Here is a 22,389-nt window from a genome sequence, read left to right on the forward strand (position 1 = left end):
ACAACCTTTCTCGTTCCCAAATAACCACCCATGTTAAATTTGGTTCCATTTGCTTGATTAGTTCTCTAATTTTGAAAAAAAAGTATGGGAAACCCCTCCCTTTTTTCTATCTCCACACTGGAAAGAGAGAGAATCTCAAACCATCTTTAAAATATGGTTCCTACCCATATACCCTCGCATGCCAAATTTGGTTCCGTTTGTTTGATTATTTCTCGAATTGTACGAAAAATTATATGAAAGCCCCCCTCCCCGCTTCCTATTTCCCCATTTCAAGGAAGGAGGGGCACCAAACAATTTTAGGAACATATTTCGTAACCAAATAAACTCCCATTCCAAATTTGGTTCCATTCTCGAGTTATTCAAACATGTTTCTTTTGGTTAAGAGGCCCCCTCCCTCCTTCCATGGGAAAGGTCTCAAACTATTATAGGAACCTTCCTCGGCCCTCAAGTTTCACGCAAATCGATTCAGTAGTTTCCGAGTCTATAGGGAACAGACACACAGACAGACAGACAGACAGAAATCCATTTATATATATATATATATATATATATATATATATATATATATATATATATATATATATATATATATATATATATATATATTATATATATATATATATATATATATATATATATATATATATATATTATATATATATATATATATATATATATATATATATATTATATATATATATATATATATATATATATATATATATATATATATATATATATATATATATATATATATATATATATATATATATATATATATATATATATATATATATATATATATATATATATATATATATATATATATATATATATAGATTGATATTGATTTTGTAAGGGAACCCCCCTTCTTTGAATTCGGAGAGGTTTTAAAGTATCATAGAAACCATTCCCGATCTTGAAAATGGCTACACATATATTTTCACGTTGATCGGTGCAGAAATTCACGAAAATTGTCCGAATTGTGTAATATTTTTGTTAATTTTGTATAGAAGTCCCATCTTTATGGATTCGGAAGGGGTTCATAGTATTTTGAAAAACATTTCCAGTCTTAAAAACGGCTACACACCAAGTTTCATGTTGATCAGTTAAGTTGTTTCTGAAAATTGTTCGAATTATGTCCTATTTCTATTAAATTTGTATGGGAGCCCCCCTTCCTTAAAGTCGGAGCCATTTGACAGTATTTCAGGAACCATCTCCGGCCCTAAAAACCTTTAAAAACCAATTTTCACAATGATTGGTTCAGTAGTTTCCGAATCTATAGGGAACAGACAGACAGATAAACATAATTCTGATTGTGAATTAAAAAAAAATCTTATTTTTTTCTTATTTGTTATCTTTTTCGAGGTTTCATTCTGAATTTTGATGATTCCATTTGCTCGACCTTACCTAAATCTTTTACACAGTCATTGTGCTATACCTTTGTAATGTGTATCTTTTGGAAATTGTTTCGCCAATATTTCAATTTAAAAGTGTTGATGCAAGTATAGTTGGAACCATCGCAAGTTAATTTTCGTTTCGGGATGTGCCTCCGACTCCCTATAATTTAAATAGTGCTGTTTCGCTTGTCTTTCGACTTTAAACGAACGATTTAGCTCTCTCGTTCACCGGCAAAAGTTGATCTTTTCTGTGTATCTTTTGGCCGTGCCACATTAGACTGGCCCATAACCAAAAAAATCCTCGTATTCCACGCGGCACCCCTTGGATTGGTGCCTTTAGATGAAAAAATGACTTTCTGAAAGTTTCAGGTAATTTGGCAGAAGCACGAGCTGGCGCAAATGACTTAAAATTTGTATGGAGATTTTCGGCAAAATGTATGAAAAATCGACATACTTTCACTCTTTGTTTTCTAAAATATGTTTCCAGTATGCTAGAAAGCTTAGAATTTCAGGAATTGTAGTTCAAACAATGAAAAACAAGTTTGTAGAAGGTTGTGACGTGATACGAGTTGACTGAGATGAGTTCTTCGCAATTGAATGTGTGGTTTTTTCCTATTTCTTTAATATATCGTGAACGGTGTATGGGCTTATAATCGCACTCACTTGATCGCATCGTCACACAATGCAGCAGTTCATAGTTTTTCAAACCTTTCTTTCAACTTTTTGCAAAAATATTTGTTATAAAATAAGTTACAACTTTGCCGAGGACACAAACTTTATATCTGTTATTCTCATTGTGTGACAATGCTATCAAGTTAGTACTAATAATCCACCTATACACCGTTCGATGCAATGTGAAAAAGATCACACATTCAATTGCACACCCATAGAAGAGGTTGCAAAAATCCAATGCCTATTTAGCACATCTCTGTGCCGATAATGCGCTGAAATGTGCACTGTGCCGAAGATGATATGTTTGAAAAACCGTAACTGGCATAAGGACTCGGCTCCCAACTAAAATGATGCATGACCACTACATTCAAGCAAAACAAGAAAAACATTTTATGGGATTTCGTTCCTATTGGATAATTCATCCCAGAAACAAGAAAATAAAAATAATAACCACAGCGCCATAGGGAGATTCGAACTCAAATCACCATTTGAATCGACTTGCCAGTCCAACATCTTAACCAGTGTACTATTTGAGCTTCATGCAGGAAGAGGGATATTTGTCATAGGCATTCTGCCACCGATCAATCACAAAAGAAACGCACGACAGTGGCTTCCCGGCGTTTGGCCTCCTTTCAAGGTATTCATTTGTCTTGCGATGGAAACGGGAAAGGGAACGGGAGTGGAGGAAACGGGAAACCCATTGAATGAGAACTGTGCTTTGCTTACTGCCTGCTATTACATACACACGCTACATATACACAGCTGCTAAAGCCGGGCAGCTTGGCCGGTGCTTGTTTGCCGGTGAATTGAAGGAATATATTCTTGTTGCTTTTGCTACATACACACGCACAGCTTAGCCGTGGTTGTTTGCCGGGGAATTGAATTGAAGGAATGTTTTTTTGTTGTTGCTTTTACTGCATACACACGCACAGCTCGACCGTGGTTGTTTGCCGGGGGATTGAAGGGATTGAATTAGAAGGATGTTTTTGTTGTTGCTTTTGCTACATTCACACGCACAGTGCTCGGTTCGCTGGCTGCCTGGTGTTGGCCGGTATTTATTTCCATCCTTCTTCGTCTTGTGATGCGATAGGGAGGGACGTGAAAGCGTTTTTATTTTGTTTCTTTCAGACATACGCAATTCGGTTAACTTGGGAGATTAATGCCGGTGGGAGCAAATCGAATCAGCACCGATCGCGTTATCATCTTGTACCAATGATGCTATGTAATTGACTACACGCCATTGGCACAGAGGCTGAATTTTGGGTGCAGATAACTCATCACAGTAAACTCGTATCGCGTCACAATTTTTTACAAACTTGTTTGTCAATGTTTGAACTACAATTCCTGAAATTCTGAGCTTTCGAGCATACTGGAAACACATTTTAGAATACAAAGAGTGAATATAGGTCGATTTTTCATACATTTTTCCAAAAATCTTCATACAAATTTCAAATCCTTTGCGCCAGCTCGTGCTTCGGCCAAATGACCTGAAACTTTCAGAAAGTCATTTTTTCACCTAAATGCACCAATCTAGGGGGTGCCGCGTTGAAAAAAATGTTGTAAAAATCATCCCATACAAATTTGGGCCAGTCTAGTGCCACATGTCTTTATAAAAAGGGGAAAAGGCTTGCAACTTTTTCGTGAACCGCCTTGAGGCGGAGGCGAAATGTTTACCAAGACTCTACAAAAGTTAACACTGATTCCTGCAGAACAAACCGGACCTGAGAGCTTTTGGGTGGGTGGGTGTCAGCCGAGTGGATAATTGAGTAAAAACAGAAGTTTAACCATCAATCCGTACCGGGCGGGGGGCTTCCGACCATCCCCGAGGGAGGAAAACGGTGGACAGCAGTTGCACATCGTCAGCACCATTGTGCCAAACCAGGAGGGGAGGGGGAAGAGATCCAGTTAGAATCACATTCCCCATCAGCACCAGACACGAGACGTCCAACCCGAAGAAGCCGCACGAGAATGTGTGAAAATGGAACAAGTTTAGAACTTACCAACAACCATCGGAGAGCAATTATGGTGAGCGCTTCTTCAATTGTTCTTCAGAGTTTTTGTGTGTTTAGCTCACGTTGTTCTGGGAGCTCCACCCAAATGTCCCACCAAGTTGTCGTCTTACTTGCTGGTATTATCTGTGTTCGATTAGGTAACCCCTTTGGTCTCGGTCGTCGTCTTCTTCTTAGCCGTCGTCGTTCTGCTAAGAAGAGGGACCGTAAGTATTACTTGTGCAAATTTTCATTCCGCCCACATGCTTTCAAGCGACAATCCGGGGGATATATCGGTTCAGATCGGATATCGTTGCAAAGTTTTTGAACCACTTCCGAAAATGTGTTTGCCCCCATTTTGACTTTCGTTGGTGGTTTCCCGGTTGATGGCTTGGTGAAGTTATTTAGTCAGTCATCCAATATATATGAAGAGAAAACGGGAGCCTGGTGTTCTACCAAGGATGTGTATACCAAGGATGATAGTAATTGAAAATTATGTGCCGAAAAGGATGTTAAATTTTCCCCATAATGGCTCTCGGAAGACCGTTTCCGGCAATGCGAATGCCCCTATATTCGAAAGCCGCCTCACATTTGAACCTGCCATAAGCTGGGTAAAGTTATGAATTTGAAGCACAGCTTGGCTCGTTCACATCCTCGTGACCTTTGCCGGTGGAAGAAGGCTTTCGGAACCGCTCTGAGGCTGACGGCAGGCCGAGCAGTCTTTTCAACAATGGCGCGTCAGCTTTCGCGGCGATTCTTCAACCATCCCCTTTCTTCAACCGAAAAAGATGGCAGGCATCGTTTGCGTTTCCTTGAAGCCAGAGGTGCCAGGTGGTTTGGACCATACAATTATGAAAAAAAATATGGTAGCTTTTAAAAGTACACTTTTGGATTAAACTGTGTTCGATTTTTTCACTTGGGTTTGAACTCAACCCATCAGATCAGTATCAGGCATCAGTATGAAATTCTACGTCAATTGCCGATACTTAGCGTTACTTTAATCGCCTGCACTTATGCAACCAAACATGGCTAAAATGTAGAGGAAAACGGCCTTCTAATATCATGTTTTTAATCTGAACAGCAAATTAAAAATCCCTTAAGTACAGAAAAACAAAATTACTGTTGGCACCACTGCCCGAGGCCCTCGGTCGAGTGAAATGAGTTCCGTTATGGTTTTCGCAGCTGATGTTCCATTTTAAATTTTACTTCATTCGATAACCCGGGCTTCAGCTCGTTCAGCAAGGAGCATGTTCTGGAAACAGAACCTTCGCCTGAACGGAAGCATAACCATACTTACGAATGTCTCGGCAAAATGGGAACCAAATTTGGACGCGTTCCGTTCCGGCCGACCTAGTCGTCAACATTGACACAGACACCGGTTGCCCGAGACTTCAATATTCCGGGAGGCCCGAAACATATTTTGATAAACTTGCAAATTCATCATCTCAACGACCCAGAAGCCCCTCTCCCCCCCAAAAAAAAAACGTTAACCATATTCATATGCGTGAGTTCCATAGGAAAACAAAAACGCAATTTGTCAGCACAAGCTCCGTTTCCTTCAAGCTTGCTGCCTGCTGCCTGCTACAATAAATCATTCGTTTTGCCTTAAAAAATGGTTTGTCAAACAAACTTTTTTTTGACGGTGCGAAGGTCAATATTTTCCTTTTTTTATGCAAACTGGACAGTTTGCTGCCGCTAGCTGGACCGGCTGGGCCGAGAATTTAGTTCCTGCGATTATCGGGTTTCGTTGTGCCGATTGTGATTGCAATTGAATCACCTTTTCACATTTCCGGTGATTCAACCGAAAGTTTTGTCAGAAGACAAATTACAGAAAAACAAATATTTTTGCGCAAAAGCGCTGAGGGAGCATGATATTTTGTTATTCCATGAATGTTCCGGCAGAAACGAAATGCATTAAACGTACATTCGATTAAGTACTTGTTTCAAAACTTTTTAGTTGAAGAAGTAAAGGAAAAGGATAGCAAAACATAAGTATTAAACGCCTTTTAATAGGTAATATAATAACAAGGTGTTAAACTTGATTCAGTTAGACAATGCATGCAGCAAATTTATCAAAGCGGCCTGTGGTAATTTACTGCTAATATCGGTCTGTTGGACAGATTCTCAACAAAATAAAAATGAAACCCCAAACCGGATCGTGTCGTAGGAAAGAGCGTTGCAATAATCAGGACAAATTGTGGTGCATCAACACCGAATTCGAAACGATCTTGCACGGAATCCACTCAACCACGAAAACCACGCAAAGATTTATAACCTCAATCCGTCGTCGGACCAGTTCCTTTGCTAGCTCGAAACACCTCTACAGGACTAACGGAGGGGGGAACTCAATCTTAGATCGTTTTGCTGCTCCGGCACGGGAAGGCAGAAGACCGAAAATATTTCAAGTGAAATAAAACAACCTCCAGCGGCCAGAGTTGGACTGGTCTGTCCCGAAACCTTCTAGTTTAGTTTAGCTTTGCATATGCTACGGATTTCGTGTGCAGCAGCAGTTCCTCTTGGCTGCCAAGTTTCTTCTGCTGGTGCTGTCCCTTAAAAGTTCTCGTGTCATTGGCGATAAATTTTTCCGACTGCAGCAAAGCCGTTCGGACAGCTCTGGGCTAGAACGATTGTGCGGATCGCTAGCTCTCGTCTGAAGGATGGCGTGAATAACCCCGTCACGTTTGCAGCAAATGATGAATCACACCGGGAATCAAAGATGTCTTCCCGTCTTGAACCAACCAGAAGCAGCTGAGTTGCATCTCGCCTGAATGAAGCTACTGTAATATGGAATGGACAATGATGATTACTTTCTAATATTTCGATTTTAAAATTGAGCTGTTATAAGTGAAATTTGAAAGTGGAACTAAGACTTGGCTCTTTGACGTCCTTATTTCAGGAAATCGTAAAGAATAATGAATCCCGGAATTTTTCACCTGTTTTAAAATTTCTGAAAACCATTACCTGCTAGTCATATTCAAATTTTTCGGCAACTTTCCTCTGTAAGAGTTATTATAATTTGCATATTTTTGCCGCGTTCATTATCGATGTAGAGCTATTTTCTTGCCACAAGTTGCTCGCTCCAAAAAAGATTCCCGGGAAAAGATTAGAACTCCTTTATATTTCTATATCATTTTAACAACTTTCATCCGCATTATTCCGTACAGCTCAGCGATGAAAGGCTTCGCCCGGTGTGGTGTAAGTTTTCCCATCGAAACGATACAACAACAATTTCGGGGAAACCGAGCCGAGGGAAATGGGCCGCGCTTTTAAATACTGGAAAGGTGTGGGAGCAATCGAGTTTGGAAAATGATCAAGTGTAGCTCCATCGAGTGCGGGGGTGCTTAACTTAGGGTAGAAAGTTCACCAAACTTTTAGCAATTTTGCCGAACCAAAACGTGCTTTTCACCGATGGCGCCGGTAAGTTTTCTATGTCGAAACCGAACAGAAACGTGCTCTCGGGAGCTAACACGCGTAGCTTGGGAAGGCGCTCTCGAGCACTTCCTTCATCATCCAAACCCCTTTCAGGAAAACTTCCCATTCGGAGGCGAGCGACGCGGGGAAGGATCTGATTTATCAAGCTTATTCCTGCCAAACCACATCGACCGGTACCGGTGTGAGCAAAGTTAGGATGAGCCACCGGCTATCTTCCAGGGAAACTTACTTTTCGGTTGAAAAATTGACTCTGGAGTAGCAGCATTTTCTTGAAGAAGATTTTAACCCCAGCTCAGCACGTTATGTGTAAGCTCATGTAGTAGGTTGGTACCATCTGAGATATCTGAGTCTGTGGAAACTTGTTCCAATCCGTTTGTGGCTGCAGTTTGTCATTTGCCGGTGAGGACCCGGTCCGAGGCTACTGGCACGGAATCGAGGACCGAACTTTGAGAAGTTCGGAAAATTTGTCAGAGTTTCAGCTGTATTGAGCTTTTTGTTCAATGCGAATTGAAGTGGAGATATAATTTGAGGAAATCAGTTTCCGTTGGTTCGAAACTTTTAGCTTCATTTATATGTTTTTGAGGTTGCTGGTGATTGTAAAAATAGTTGCCTATTGATGCCTCAACACGTTCGTCGCCATGGGACCCACATTCGGGTGACGGGTGTATTTCCTGGGAGGTCTCGTCACATAACAAAGGGTGACGCTCTCTTACTCTAGTTTACTGCTCAGATAAGCCACACGTTGCAAATCTGGGAATACTCCCTGTTTACTTTATCGCTCCAAGAATTTCTTTGGACCCGGCTAGTAAAACTATCAAAATGAGAGTGGCAACGAACGTGTTAAAAGTTGAAGGAATGTGTAATATTTAACGCCTTAGGGTAGGCAACGTTTTACAAAACCCGCTTAAAGAAAAAATGGTTAACATTCTAGTAATTTATCATAAGTAGTTTGTGTGAGGTTCAATCGAAATCAACTCGAATATTAAGCTATATTTTGTCTTGCACAGTTTTGTAAGGGAACCCCGAACGTAATTTTTGGAATTTTTCGAACGAATACTAAAGAAAACGACATGACTTCCCAACAGACCTCACGGACCAAGGATAAATCAATACCACCTTCCTCTTATTCCAAATAAAAAGAAACCCCCCATTTCACTGACGACATCTCAGTCCTCCTCAGCATGTAAACATTCTGAGAACGGATGACATTTCCGGGCCAAAACTATCACAAATTCTATCAAACTTATCAGCAGAGAAAGTTATGTGCAAAACGTTTTTCGTTTCCCAGATCATAAATCACCCCCGCACCAGCTTTACCCGGTCGACGAATTCTCGAAATGTCCTAGTTCCCATAACAGAACACCGCCACACCGGTCGGTGTGCGAGTCTTTCGAGCTCTGGGAGCACCCGCACGTCAGGACCGTGTTACCTGCTGAGTTCCCCTTTGGGATCTGTCCGCTTGAATGAGAGAACACAGAGGAAAACAAGCAACGACAAAAACGGCGACTAATTATATGCACCCCGACTCCCGGAAGTGTTGGGGCGTATCCCACAGCCTGTGGATTGGGAAATCTGTACCGGTTCCCGAAAAAGCAAAACAAAAATCCTAACAGGGACAGTTTGGACAGTTTTTCAGCCGGTGTTATCCGGACTATAAGTGTCCTTTTTTTCCCACGGTCTTTCGGGGGAAAAACCCTTTCAGGGCCATCGCCGCCAACCTTTTTGACTTTCAACGAGTTGGTCAATTACGCTTTACACAGGTTATTATTGAACCGATTGAGCTGATCCCGTTCTGTGCTCAGAATAAATTTTCCACCTACTCAGAAACATTGCCAAATAGGTTCTCGACTCGGTTCACTGCTGTGGACCCAAATTTATGCCAAAGTTTTCCGAACAACAAAAAGCATCATCAGCTGGCACCGGTACTGAGAGATGACAGTATGTGTTCGGAATTATATTTCAATCTGTCACCCCATGTTTACGGCCAAACATGAGCTGTGTGAGGAGAAATTTATTCCTCGAATAAACTTTTCCCCGTTCACCGGTCGTGGTTCCATATAGTGTATAGTTGTTCTTGCTAAAGAAGCTGCGGGAGGGATTCGGGCGAGGGAATTTAGAATTTGTATCCCGGCTGGCGAAGGAAAAACTGGTGTTTTTCGAACGCTGCCGACGATGACAACAGACCATAAGGTTCATGCGGCAACATATTGCGATAACAGAGCGGCACATGTCCTATACATACATAGGTGTCAGTTTTATGTCCGGAAGCTCGACTCGGGGACAAAATCGCGACTTTACTGCTCTGGCCGCTGGAGCCCAATATCCGGGTTTGATTTGAGAACCTTTCGAAAGCTAATCCGCATTCGATGTTTACGGGCGACTGCTGCAGACAATTTTACTAACGAAATTGACAGTGAAGGGACGCAAATGGGGAAACATGTTAAATTTGTTTGTTTGAATAGCTTCAACTGGATGATTTTGGGTTTTTTTTTAATTAGAAGGAAGTTTCATGACTAAAGGGTGTGTCACATCAAATTGCATCACGGAAAAAACGCTGTAGTAATTTAATTTTAAAGGAAATAGATCCTCAGCTTTCGCCTATAATCAGATAAAAGTGTATAGATCACGTTGGCCATACTTCACTGTAAATTTTTCGTAAATTTGGGAAAATGTCGTCAAACGAAAAAGAGCGTCGTGAAATAATCCTGCGCACTCATTTCGAGAATCCAGAGTTGTCACATCTGGACATCGGTAAGATGCTGGGAATCGTCCAATCCACGGTCAGCAGAGTACTAAAACGATACTTCAAGAACCTAACTATCAACCGGAAGGTGAAGAATGAAGAATGAATGCTCCGTCACTGCGCGTAGTTAAGCAGTTTAGACGTGATCCGAGAAGTTCGGTCCGGGATGTCTCCAAAAAGCTGAATTTACATAGTATTCCGTCTCACGACATAACTTGACGAACATAATTCCTAAAATTCACTCGGTTCATAGCAACCGTTCTCCAATTTCTCGGGCACCCCACGTTCGCCAGATCACGCTCCACTTGGTCTAACCACCTCGCTCGTTGCGCCCCCGCTCGTCTTGTTCCTACCGGATTCGTAGCGAACACCTGTTTTGCGGGACAGTCGTCCGGCATTCTCGCAACATGTCCCGCCCAACGTATCCGGCCAGCCTTCACCACCTTCTGGATACTGGGTTCGCCGTAGAGGCGCGCGAGCTCGTGGTTCATCCTTCGCCTCCACACTCCGTTCTCCTGTACGCCGCCAAAGATGGTTCTTAACACTCGTCGCTCGAATACTCCGAGTGTACGCAGGTCCTCCTCGAGCAATATCCATGTCTCGTGCCCGTAGAGAACAACCGGTCTAATGAGCGTCATATACAGGTTACACTTCGTGCGAGGGCTAAGTCTTCTCGACCGCAGTTGCTTGTGGAGTCCATAGTAGGCACGACTTGCGCTGATAATTCGCCTCCGGATCTCACGGCTGGTGTCATTGTCTGCGGTCACCAGTGAGCCGAGATAGACAAAGTCTTCGACTATCTCCAGCTCGTCGCCGTCGATCGTGACCTTGTTATTACTGGACAAGCGGGTTCGGTCGGTCTCGGATCCGCAGGCCAGCATGTACTTCGTCTTGGACGTATTAATCATCAACCCAATCCTTCCTGCTTCGCGTTTCAGTTTGCGGTAGATCTCCTCCACCGCCGCAGATGATCTGCCGACTATATCAATGTCATCGGCAAAGCAGATAAGTTGACTGGATCTGTTGAAAATCGTGCCCCGCATTTCGCCCACCGCTCGTCGAATAACACCTTCTAGCGCCACGTTTAACATCATGCAGGATAGACCATCACCTTGTCGAAGCCCCCTGCGCGATTCGAATGAACTCGACAATTCACCCGAAATCCGCACACAGCACTGCGTTCCATCCTTCGTCGCCTTGATCAGTCTGATCAGCTTCCCGGAAAAGCCGTTCTCGTCCATGATTTTCCATAGCTCGTTACGGTCGATCGTGTCGTATGCGGCTTTGAAGTCGATGAATAGATGATGCGTAGGGACTTGGTGTTCACGGCATTTTTGGAGGATTTGCCGCAATGTGAATATCTGGTCCGTCGTAGACCGTCCCTCCATGAAGCCGGCCTGATGACTTCCCACGAATCTGTTTGCTTGTGGCGTTAGGCGGCGGAGTAGGATTCGGGACAACACTTTGTAGGCGGCATTGAGGACAGTGATCGCTCGGTAGTTCTCACAGTCCAATTTGTCGCCCTTCTTGTAGATGGGGCATATTACCCCCTCCTTCCACTCCTCCGGTAGCTGTTCTATGTCCCAGATCCGGATTATCAACCGATGTAGGCAATCGGCCAACCTGTCCGGGTCCATTTTGATGAGTTCAGCTGCGATGCCATCCTTCCCAGCCGACTTGTTTCTATTCAGCTGGCGAATGGCTTCCTTAACTTCACTCATCGTTGGGAGTGGCTCCTCTTCGTCGTTGGCTACGCCGGCGATGTACCTTCCCCCACCGTCTTGATCTCCTGCATGTGCGCCGTTCAGGTGTTCATCGAAGTGCTGCTTCCACCTTTTGATCACCTCACGATTGTCCGTCAGGATACCCCCGTCCTTATCCCGGCACATTTCGGCTTGCGGCACGAAGCCTTTGCGGGATGCATTGAGTTTCTGATAGAACTTTCGTGTTTCTTGGGAACGATGCAGCTGCTCCAGCTCCTGGAGCTCCTCCTCCTCCAGGCGGCGCTTTTTCTTCTGGAAAAGTCGGACTCGCTGCCTCTTCCGCTGTCGGTGATTTTCCACATTTCGACGGGTGCCTCTTTGCACTACTGCCGCCCGCGCGGCATTTTCTTCGTCCATCGCCCTCCTACACTCCTTGTCGAATCAGTCGTTCCGTCGAGATCGCTCCACATAAACGATGACGTTCTCCGCCGCACTGTTGATGGCTGTTTTGATGGTATCCCAACAGTCCTCGAGAGGGGCTTCGTCAAGCTCACCCTCTGCCGGCAGCGCTGATTCGACCGATTGCGCGTTGTCTGCCGCGACCTTAGGTTGCTTCATTCGCGCGATGTTTAACCGAGGCGGGCGCCGGTTTCGCTTGTTGTTCACTACGGAGAGTTTTGGGCGCATCTTCACCATCACCAGATAATGGTCCGACTCGATGTTGGCGCCCCGACAGGATCTGACGTCGATGATGTCCGAAAAGTGCCGGCTGTCGATCAAAACGTGGTCGATCTGTGATTGCGTTTGGTACGGTGATCTCCAGGTGTACTTGTGTGGGAGGCGGTGCTGAAAAAAGGTACTACGTACGGCCATTCGTTTGGAGGCGGCGAAATCAATAAGTCTGAGGCCGTTTTCGTTGGTCAGCTGGTGCGCGCTGGACCTTCCAATTGTCGGTTTAAATTCCTCCTCCTGGCCGACCTGAGCATTGAAATCCCCGATGACGATCTTGATATCATGTTTTGGGCAACGGTCGTATTCACGCTCCAGCTGCGCGTAGAATTCGTCTTTGTCGATGTGTCGGTACTTCCGAGGTGAGGGCTGTGCACGTTGATGATGCTGATGTTGAAGAACCGGCCCTTGATTCTTAACCGGCACATTCGTGAGTTGATCGGCCACCACCCGATCACGCGCTTTTGCATCTTTCCCATCACTATAAAAGCTGTTCCAAGCTCGTGTGTGTTGCCGCAGCTCTGGTAGATGGCACGACCATCTGGATACGTTCGTACCGTGGAGCCCTTCCAGCATACCTCCTGCAGCGCTACGATGTCGAATTTGCGGCTCTTCAATTCGTTGGAGAGCACGTGGGTACTGCCCACAAAATTTAGAGATCGGCAGTTCCATGTTCCAAGTTTCCAATCGCTAGTCCCTTTTCGTCGCGTGGGTCTTTGCCGATTTCCATCCGAAATTTGTTGTTCGTTATTCGTTGCTTATGTTTTTTTAGTAGTCACAGGCTCGCAAGGCCCGCAGCTAACCCCACTATCTCGCAGGAGGACCGTCGTGATGTTGCTGTTTTGGGTCCCGAACACCACCAGGACGTTGTTGCACTCCGCACGCCGCCCCTAACATGGAGAACAGACGCGTACGAAGCCCCCTAACTCATTCTGCATGCGACCAAAGCATCCACCGGGGTTGGGCTGAATTTATCAAGTTCATTCGTCTAGCGGACCTAGCCTGCTTACATACAAGGTACAGAAGGCTCCTAACCGCAACGAAAGGCAAAACATGGTGGGCAAGACGCGAGCCCAGAAGCTGTACACCGAAATGCTGACGAAGCCGCATTGCCTGGTAATGGACGACAAAACCTACGTCAAAGCGGACTTTCGTCAGCTGCCGGGTCGTTGTTCTTCACCGCTAAGGACAAATTCAGCGTTCCGTAGGAGATTCGCGTGCAGAAACTATTAAAATTTGCCAAAAAGTACATGGTGTGGCAAGCGATCTGCTCTTGCGGAAAGCGGAGCGCCCCCTTCGTGAAGACCGGAGCTTCGCCCAATAGAGAAATAATGGGCGATTATGAAGCAGGCCCTCCGGAAGAACCCAAAAGTTGTCAAATCGGAGGCGGACTTCAGGAGAAAATGGATTTCTGTTTAAAAAACTCGGGCTTGGACTCGGAGTATGAATAAAAAAAAAATGCCAAAAGTTGTTTAATAGTTTTTATTTTATTGTCTACAATTTTCAATAGGATCGGTCTACTGGGCGAATTTCTACAGTGTTTTATCCGTGATGCAATTTGATGAGACACACCCTTTATGGACACCAGAACATGGTCCTGGACAGTATTTGAACTTTCAACGGTAGCAAGCTCCAAGCCCATACTTGCGGTAGCAAAGTTTGCCCGGTTCAGCTTCATTGTCGGTTTTCCACTTGGAAGAAAACGACGACGACGACGATTTTCCGAAAGGATTAATGGCGGTGTGGGCACAATCTAGAAAGCGAAAGTGTGTTTGTGACACACCAATCATCCCGCAGCCAAGATACCAGAGGTCGTCAAAGGACGCAGGGGGATAACTTTCCAGGAGCTATAGAGCGGAGGGATCGAGGAACAAAATATATGCAAATGGGCAAACAAGATCTTTTGGTCGCTTTTCCGGGACCGGTCGGGGTCCCTCGTCAGGGACATACATATACAAACACAAACACACATACAAATACACAAGCTTGGTGACTTTCGGTCGGTTGGATTTTCCTACTTGTTTGATTTCTAGAGTTTTTTTTTTGTGTTTGTTGGGATCTTTTCTAACGTGAGATTAGTTATATTTTACCCAAAACCGACCTTCCGGGTATTGAAAAACCACACATAAAATCGGTGAACCGATTGTCACCTGCAGAGAGTGGTGTGGTTTTCGTTTTTTTTTTCTCAATTATCAGTTGTGGCTCAATAAAGTCCTTTTTTGTTCATTAAAAATTAAAAAAATCAATGTATTTTTTTTATTATTTACAATTTCCTCATAAGATTTCAAGAACGATTCCTAATCTTCCAATCAGGATTTTATGGAGCATAAAGTAGGGTGTCAACTTTTCCCCTCACAATGTCTATGAATTAGCATAGCTTTAATCGTTAAACCCGGCGCGTGCTGGATCGAAAGCATCTGTGCAAAAATGTGCTTCCATCGTCACTTTCCTAGTCCGGCGGCACTCTCCTGCATCAGTCGCTGCCGAAAGAAGGCTCAAGCTAAATGAATTTAATCCCTCCAGAATCCCCAAAGAACCCGGTTGTGGATGGCAAGAGGCCTCATTTCAAATTAGTTCCTATCTAATCTGCTCGGCTCGGGAGAAATGTGACAATAACATCTTCCCACAGTTGATTTCCTGCTAGTAGCTGGTGGTGGGTTCTAGATTTCATTTTTACCCTTCGTCTACTACCGGGCGGACCCAAAGGGTTGATGAACTTGGTGTGGGATGAGGTTATTCGGTCCAAAAAACCACAAGACTTATGATTACGAGGAGAATCCCACAACGGAACGTGACTGCACACAAATCGTACCTTGTTGCTTGAATCCGTCCAGATTCGAGTGGCCTTTTCCTTCCGAAGGTATCACACCCGCCCAGATGTTGATGATGGCTTTCGGTTCTCCCGATATGGGCTGTTGCTGTCTGTTTGATTGGGCTCTATTTTCACCCCATACTCATTTTGGGAAACCATCGAGAAAAGATTAAAGTTTTTCCTACTTTATCACCTACGCCGGACTTTCGAGTCTCGGGAGAGCGATGAAATGGTTGTTCCAATATTGGCACTTTTCATCAGCCCGACCAAATCGAGCACAGATTGGACGATTGGCACACTTTTAATATGGTTTCGGACTCACGGCACGACGATGACTAAGCATTGATTTTGGCTTTCATCGTCTTGGCTTTTGGCACTTCTAACCATCCGAACCGTCTGCTACACTCAATAATCATCTGGTGGTCGGTCACACAGCGTTGCCGCCAACATCTCTAGATTATTATAGCTCTGAGGCCATGTGATCATATCTCCACAAAGTTTACGGTAACGGCCGGGGCGATTTCCGAGATGATGGAAAATGCTTCGGATGTCCCGACAAAAGGGAAAAAAGGTGAGAAGGTCAAAATGGATTTCTGTTTGTGCCCTGCTTGCCCGTCTTTCGGATTAGAAAGACGCCGTTGACGTTAACCCTAATGCGGCGCGGTACCGTACAGAACATTCAGAACAAGATTCACAGCCAAACGCACACCAGTCGAGGCGACCGGACATCGTCGTCTTCATCGTATATCTGGGACACTTTATGGGATTCGTAATGCTCTCTGGCATGGTGCTTATGCTCTTGGGTTGCGCTTTTTTCGTTTTTCATGGTCCTTTACTTCTGGCGAGGGTTCATAATGAGCAATTTGATGCTATCACGGATAATTCCTAAAGTGCGCTCGCAAGGAACCGGTCAGGATGGCTCCGGCCGGCTGAAAAAGCAAAAGCAGCAAAGAATCGTAAAAAAGTAATCTCGTTTTGGCCCCAGGTTAACACGCTCTCTAACTTTTTTCTGGAAATATTATCTGCGTACCGAAGGTTGTTGATATTCTTGATGGTACCTACTCTGCTCTACACGCTTCCAGATGCCTCCGGGCGCATCGAGGGCTGATCGAATTGACGTGTTCTTCAAAGATATGCTCTTACAAACCAGCGCGTTGGGGAACGCATATTCAACCGAGGGAAAAAAGTTTCCCGCCACTTTTCATCAGCAATTGGGTCATAAAGTTGATTTCCCTAGAAGCGATTTAGAATTCGAATGAACAGCTCTGGGTGCCGTATGGAAAAAAAAACTTTTTACATTCCATCATCGCAACCACGAACTTTACATCACGACGAATCGTAAATAAAACAATGATGGCTCCCCACACCTTTCAGCACCAAATCTTGAACCAGCTGAACGGTAATGAGTTCAATTTTTGGTAAATTAAATTCAATTCAAAAATACCCACACGTAATTGAAGGAATGGTCGTTAGACCGGCAACTAAGGCTAAACTTATAGCATAGAAAAAAATGCAAAATAAAAACTTTTTATAGGATACTCACTCAATCTAAGATCATCAATATTTTAAAATATATATATTCTCTTCGCTAGCCATCATTTTTATTTTAAATCCCTCACCCAACAACATCGATGATTAATATCCACCTTTTATTGCTCTCGCTTTCTTCACAGATCATGGTCACATCGGCGTCGCAGTATCTGTTTTCGGCTTTGGATGGGCGCATCTATTTCGGCGAAATCACGGTAATTCTGCCACCTCATTGGCCAAACTCCTGTATTCCGTACAACCAAACGCGAACATCGGCCAGTGGGGAGCGAAGTGATGTCACTATCAAAGCCCATACCAAAACGGAGTCTTCAATCTGGACCAAGCAATACGCGGGCTGTGGACAGCCGGGAGATCAGATCTTCATTGATGCCGACATCCTTGGAAGGGACACCATTGGGCGGGAGTTCATCCGGGAATGGGCCAAGTACCGATATGGCGTATTCGACGAGATTGGTTTCGCCAAGGATCCAATTTATCCACGGTGCTACATCAATGACGATCACGAGCTTAAACTAAGTGGCTGCTCAGACGCACCCGTGCACGATCGAGGTCTGTGTGCAAATCCTTCTTCGTACAATATAAGTGATGTGATCGATCGGAACGCACGTTCCAGCATAATGTTTGCAGCTGAGTCCCCTAGTGTGACGATGTTCTGCGACGAAGGAACTCACAATCGCTACGCTCCCACTAAACACAATCAGCTGTGCGATCGCCGAAGTACCCTGGATGTAATCCTCAAACACAACGACTTCCTCATGGAAAACCACATCAACGTAAACCCTTCCATCATAATCAACACAACACCCAAGTTCAGCTACAAAACACGCAAATCAACGCGCTACGTCTTGATCATAGACGAAACACTCGACATGCAGCTGCGTGAATCGTGGAGTTTTCTTCGTTCGGCAATACGCAAGTGGGTGGTTCACGATCTTCCTGCAAACACCGAAGTTGGAATGGTCCTCGCAAACGATACCGCAACCGAAAAGATGCTTCAAATATCCTCCCTCTACATCCAGGAAAACAAGGACCTGGTGGCCTCCTTCATTCCCTACTCTCCGAGTGATTCCCGTCAACCGGCTTGCCTCACCTGTGCCGTATCCGACGCCATTCACATGCTAAACGAACACAGCCGTATCAATGGGCCAGCAAATTCCATAATCCTCATCATAGCTCCAGGAATGGAATACTCTATCGATCACACTTCCCTGTCGAACTCCGCTCGTGCTTCCCGAATCCGCATTTCCACCATTAACTATCCGAACGTCATCCGACGCCAGCCTTTGGATGCTTTATCTTTAGCCACCGGAGGAACTGCTCACTCCGTTTTCGAAAGCAAGTACAACCTGGAGAAAAGTTTCCTCACCACTTACTTCGAGCTATCCAATACGCTTTTCAATATCGGCAAACACTACTACGAAGGGATTCGAAACGATTTGCCGATCGAAATCTACCGAAAGCAGCTGCTTGATAACGATGATGACGAGAATGAAACACACATGTTAGCTAAGCGAACCAGCCGCACGGTCACGGGAAGTTTCACACTGGACTCATATATGGGCTTACCAGCGTATTTCTTTGTGTATGTGCACAACCCGGAGAACCCGCTGATAACAGGAATGAAACTGACGAGCCCCAGTGGAGTTGTTTACTCATCTAGAAGTGACGCTAGATCGTTGGTTAAGCAACTCATGGTATCGGCTACGTTGAATGAAACCGGAAGCTGGATGTACAAGATCGATCGATTCAACGGAAACCCGCAGCCACATTTCGTGCAGGTGCTGGCTACGCCACGTTCCAAGCATGCTCCGACCATTCAAGCTAGAGCATGGATTCGGCAGCGCAGCGGAGGTCCACCGATCATCTACGCCGAGGTAAAACGAGGAGATCTACCAATCGCTGCTGCTTTGGTTGAAGTTTCTGTTACGCGACCGGATGGGATTTGTCCAGCGGGTAGTGGGAACGAGTGTCGACAAAAGTTTCGGTTGCTGGATTCGGGTTCTGGAGATCCAGACATCACAAGAAACGATGGAATCTACTCGAGATATTTCAATGCAGAAGATTTTGGTGGGGCTGGAGCGTACCAGTTTGAAGTTACTGTTACCGACAACGGAAACATGGCTTACACTCGATCGGAGAGTGTTTTGAAGGGAGCTCCACCTCGTTGTTGTGGAAGTACGATCCGTTCAAATCTGATCTCATCTACGGTTCCTTTCCAGAGAACTCTTCAGCCCATAACGGTGTTTCTCTCGCAAGATCAGCTGGATGAAGTGGGGTATCGCACAATGGGTAAAATAAGTGATTTAACGGTTGATGTCGAGGGAATGCGAGTCCGTATTAACTGGACCACTCCTGATATGGGAGGTCGTTCAATTGCTCGTTATGAAGTGAAATATGCTACATCGATCCGTGATATTGTTGATTATTATGACACTGCTGCGTTCTTATGGCATCATGACACCCCATTGATAAATTCTATCGGAGAAGAAAGTTCGTTTAACATGAATCTTTCCCACGAGCCTCATCTTATCGGACAAGTGTTGTACTTTGCTGTTCGAGCTCACGCGCTTGGCGTAGCAGGTGGATCGGTTTCTAACTATGTGAGAGTTTTTGTCCCGAAACCAAAACGCGCCACTTCGCTGTCACCCTCTACTTCTGCGGGGACGGAGAGCTATGAATCTGTTTGGTCTTCATACGATGAAATTCGTGAAAATCACAACCGAAGAGTACACATTCATCAACGTATTGCAGACACAATTAGTCTGGAAATGGAGGTTTTACTGGCAATAATAGCAGGAGCTGTCTTCTTGATCATAGTCATTCTGATTTGCTGCTACTTTTACTTTGTGCGGAAACGAAACAACGCGCAAGAAGATGATCAGAAGCGACCGATCAAACCTCAATTTCCTAGTGAAACAAAAACAGCTCTTGGTCACAACGTATTCGTAACACCAGGCAATGTAACTTCATCATCTTCGAACGCGACCAGTTCCACATCCGCGTCCCCTGACTGCGTCCAACAAACGAATGTATCCTCCAACATCCCAACCATCTACAACTCAAGAACTCTACCAATTGAACAGAAACTAATTGATGAACTTAAACAGCAACAGCAGATCGTCGACACTCAATCGTACATCATCCAAGCTAACGAGCCCATTACCTACAACACGACTCTCTCTCGGAGCTACAATCCAGTGCCCATAGGAGACAACCGAACGCTAAGCCCATTCGAATCGTGGTCCGCATCGCAACTATTGCAAGAACACGAACAGCATCAAAAGCGGAGAAGTCCAAGTTTGATGGACAATTACCTGGACAGCGATGTCCAACAATATTACGCTAGCCAACACGATCAAATGTCCTTACTAACCGGCAATAACCCACCGGTACCTCCACCACCAATCTACACAACCAACAATGGTCCATATTTCTACGAACAAACACTGCAGCAGCAGCAGCAACATCCAAACCCACACCAAATACAGCTGCCTCCGCAGCACGCACAGCTTCTTCATCAGCAACAGCAACAACAGCAGCAGTACACTCACGATCAGCTGAACTCCGCCATGACGACGCCACTACACGTAACCATCACGTAATAGCCGGCGAAGGCGGGACCAGCTGATGTAGTCCCAGAGGCCAGTAACGCGAGTACCTTGACCCGGAAACAGATGCCAGAGAACGGAGCTCGTAACGAGTTCCGGCTTACGACGATAACGTTCAAAAATCCCTTCGGTGGAATTAGAAAATTGCTGCGAGGTGAAGAGGTGGCTGTGATGAAAGATGCTTAGTTTTAATTACTTAGAGTGCAACACTGCGCGTTTGATTGCCAGAAGACTGATTTCATGCTGAGGACTAATTAGAGTTTAATTTGAGGTAAGTTGCCAGCCAAGCCATTGTGTTTTCGAGACAATGTTTCACCAATCTAATCCTGGCTTTGAACTAATCGTTTTGTTTTTCTTTCTCTCTCTTTTCTCCTTGACAGAATGCAAGCACCCGCTGATTGTTATTTATGAACTTGCGACGTTTAGTAATTAAAAACCCTCGTATATATGAAAAAAAAACAACAACAGAAAAACACCATTAAAACTTTGCATTGCTGATGCAAGTGAGTGTGTGATCGCGCAAAGAATTGAACTGTTACAGGCCAGTACATAGTAGGACATTAAATCAATTAAAACATGTAAAACTTTATCCAAAAATGTGAGAAGGTGAAAAAAGCAGCAATCGTACGTAAGAAGTTTCAAACACATGATAAAAAATAAATTGTGAAAACCAAAATGAATATAACTACAAAGCAAAAACAAAAAACACAACACAAAATAGACCAGTACGGTGCAGTGGAAGGAATTTGATCGATGTTGCTAGTCCCCCCCTTGAAGTGCGATTCCGAAGTGGTAAACTGAAAGTTACTTCGGGGTCGGTTGTTTTTTATAAATGTAAATCAAATAACAAAACTAGAATCTCTATCGTAGTTATAATAATAAGAAGATGGAAATTGTAAATATATCTATTTCGAATAAAACAATAAAACAGTAATTGCTGATAAAATTTGACTCGTTTGTTGGTTGATTGATTGCTTCCGAAAGTTTCCCGGATGATGATGATGACAATCGACTATTAATGAGGCTCTGCGTCGAACATTTTGACGCAACATTAACAGTGATGAATATGTATGTATGTAAGTATGTTGGTTATCTCCCATGGGTGCACGGATTCACCGCAGTTTCTGCCTAAGTATGTGCTCACATGCATTCTTAGATTATTAGATTCGACAAATCTCCAATGTAACGCGTACACCATACCCGGACTCCATGGCTTCGTATGATCTGTTATGGGGTGAATGTATTAGTGTTTATGTAGGTTTATTTTGGAAGAACGAGCCAATCAGGTGGGCTAGTTTACTAACAGGCATTCCGGCATCCGTGTATATACCTGGCCAGATGGCAACTGATTAAACATTCTTATTATATCGTCAGTTATAGGAGGACCACTTACCTGTCGGCCACTTATGGGATTCGAACTTAAAAGTTTTCATGCCGATACCGGGAATTGAACCCAGTCAGCCTAGTATACCAAAACCTGACTCGCGCCAGCCTATCCGCTAGACCGCATCGGCGCTTTTAACATTGATGAATATCACCCTTAAAAAGTTAGCCAATATTTAAAGTCTAATTACTTTTTTATCTAAACTAGAATCGAAATGCAGTCTTGAGATGAAATATATGTCATAGTTTTGGATTTAAGAAAAACTGTATTCAAAAGAAATCGGCCGAAAATGACCAGAGTTTTTGATGACCTAAAGTTTGCGACTCGTTGATCGACCCTATCTGGCTCAAATTTTGCATGAGATCTT

At 44.2% G+C, this 22,389-nt stretch overlaps 1 protein-coding gene across 1 annotated transcript in view; it reads left to right on the forward strand.

The window, feature by feature from the left end:
• The window catches only part of LOC129740280 (calcium-activated chloride channel regulator 2-like), a 33,456-nt gene extending 11,867 nt beyond the window's left edge, over positions 1 to 21,589 (forward strand). Inside the window, exons 2-3 of the mRNA XM_055731892.1 lie at positions 17,153 to 20,909; positions 21,019 to 21,589. Coding sequence (XP_055587867.1) covers positions 17,153 to 20,632 — 3,480 coding nt within the window. The 3' untranslated portion in view covers positions 20,633 to 20,909; positions 21,019 to 21,589. The remainder of the gene's footprint in view (positions 1 to 17,152; positions 20,910 to 21,018) is intronic.
• The last annotated feature ends 800 nt before the right edge of the window (positions 21,590 to 22,389 follow it).

Source organism: Uranotaenia lowii, chromosome 1, assembly GCF_029784155.1.
Source record: "Uranotaenia lowii strain MFRU-FL chromosome 1, ASM2978415v1, whole genome shotgun sequence".
Lineage (NCBI taxonomy): Eukaryota > Metazoa > Arthropoda > Insecta > Diptera > Culicidae > Uranotaenia > Uranotaenia lowii.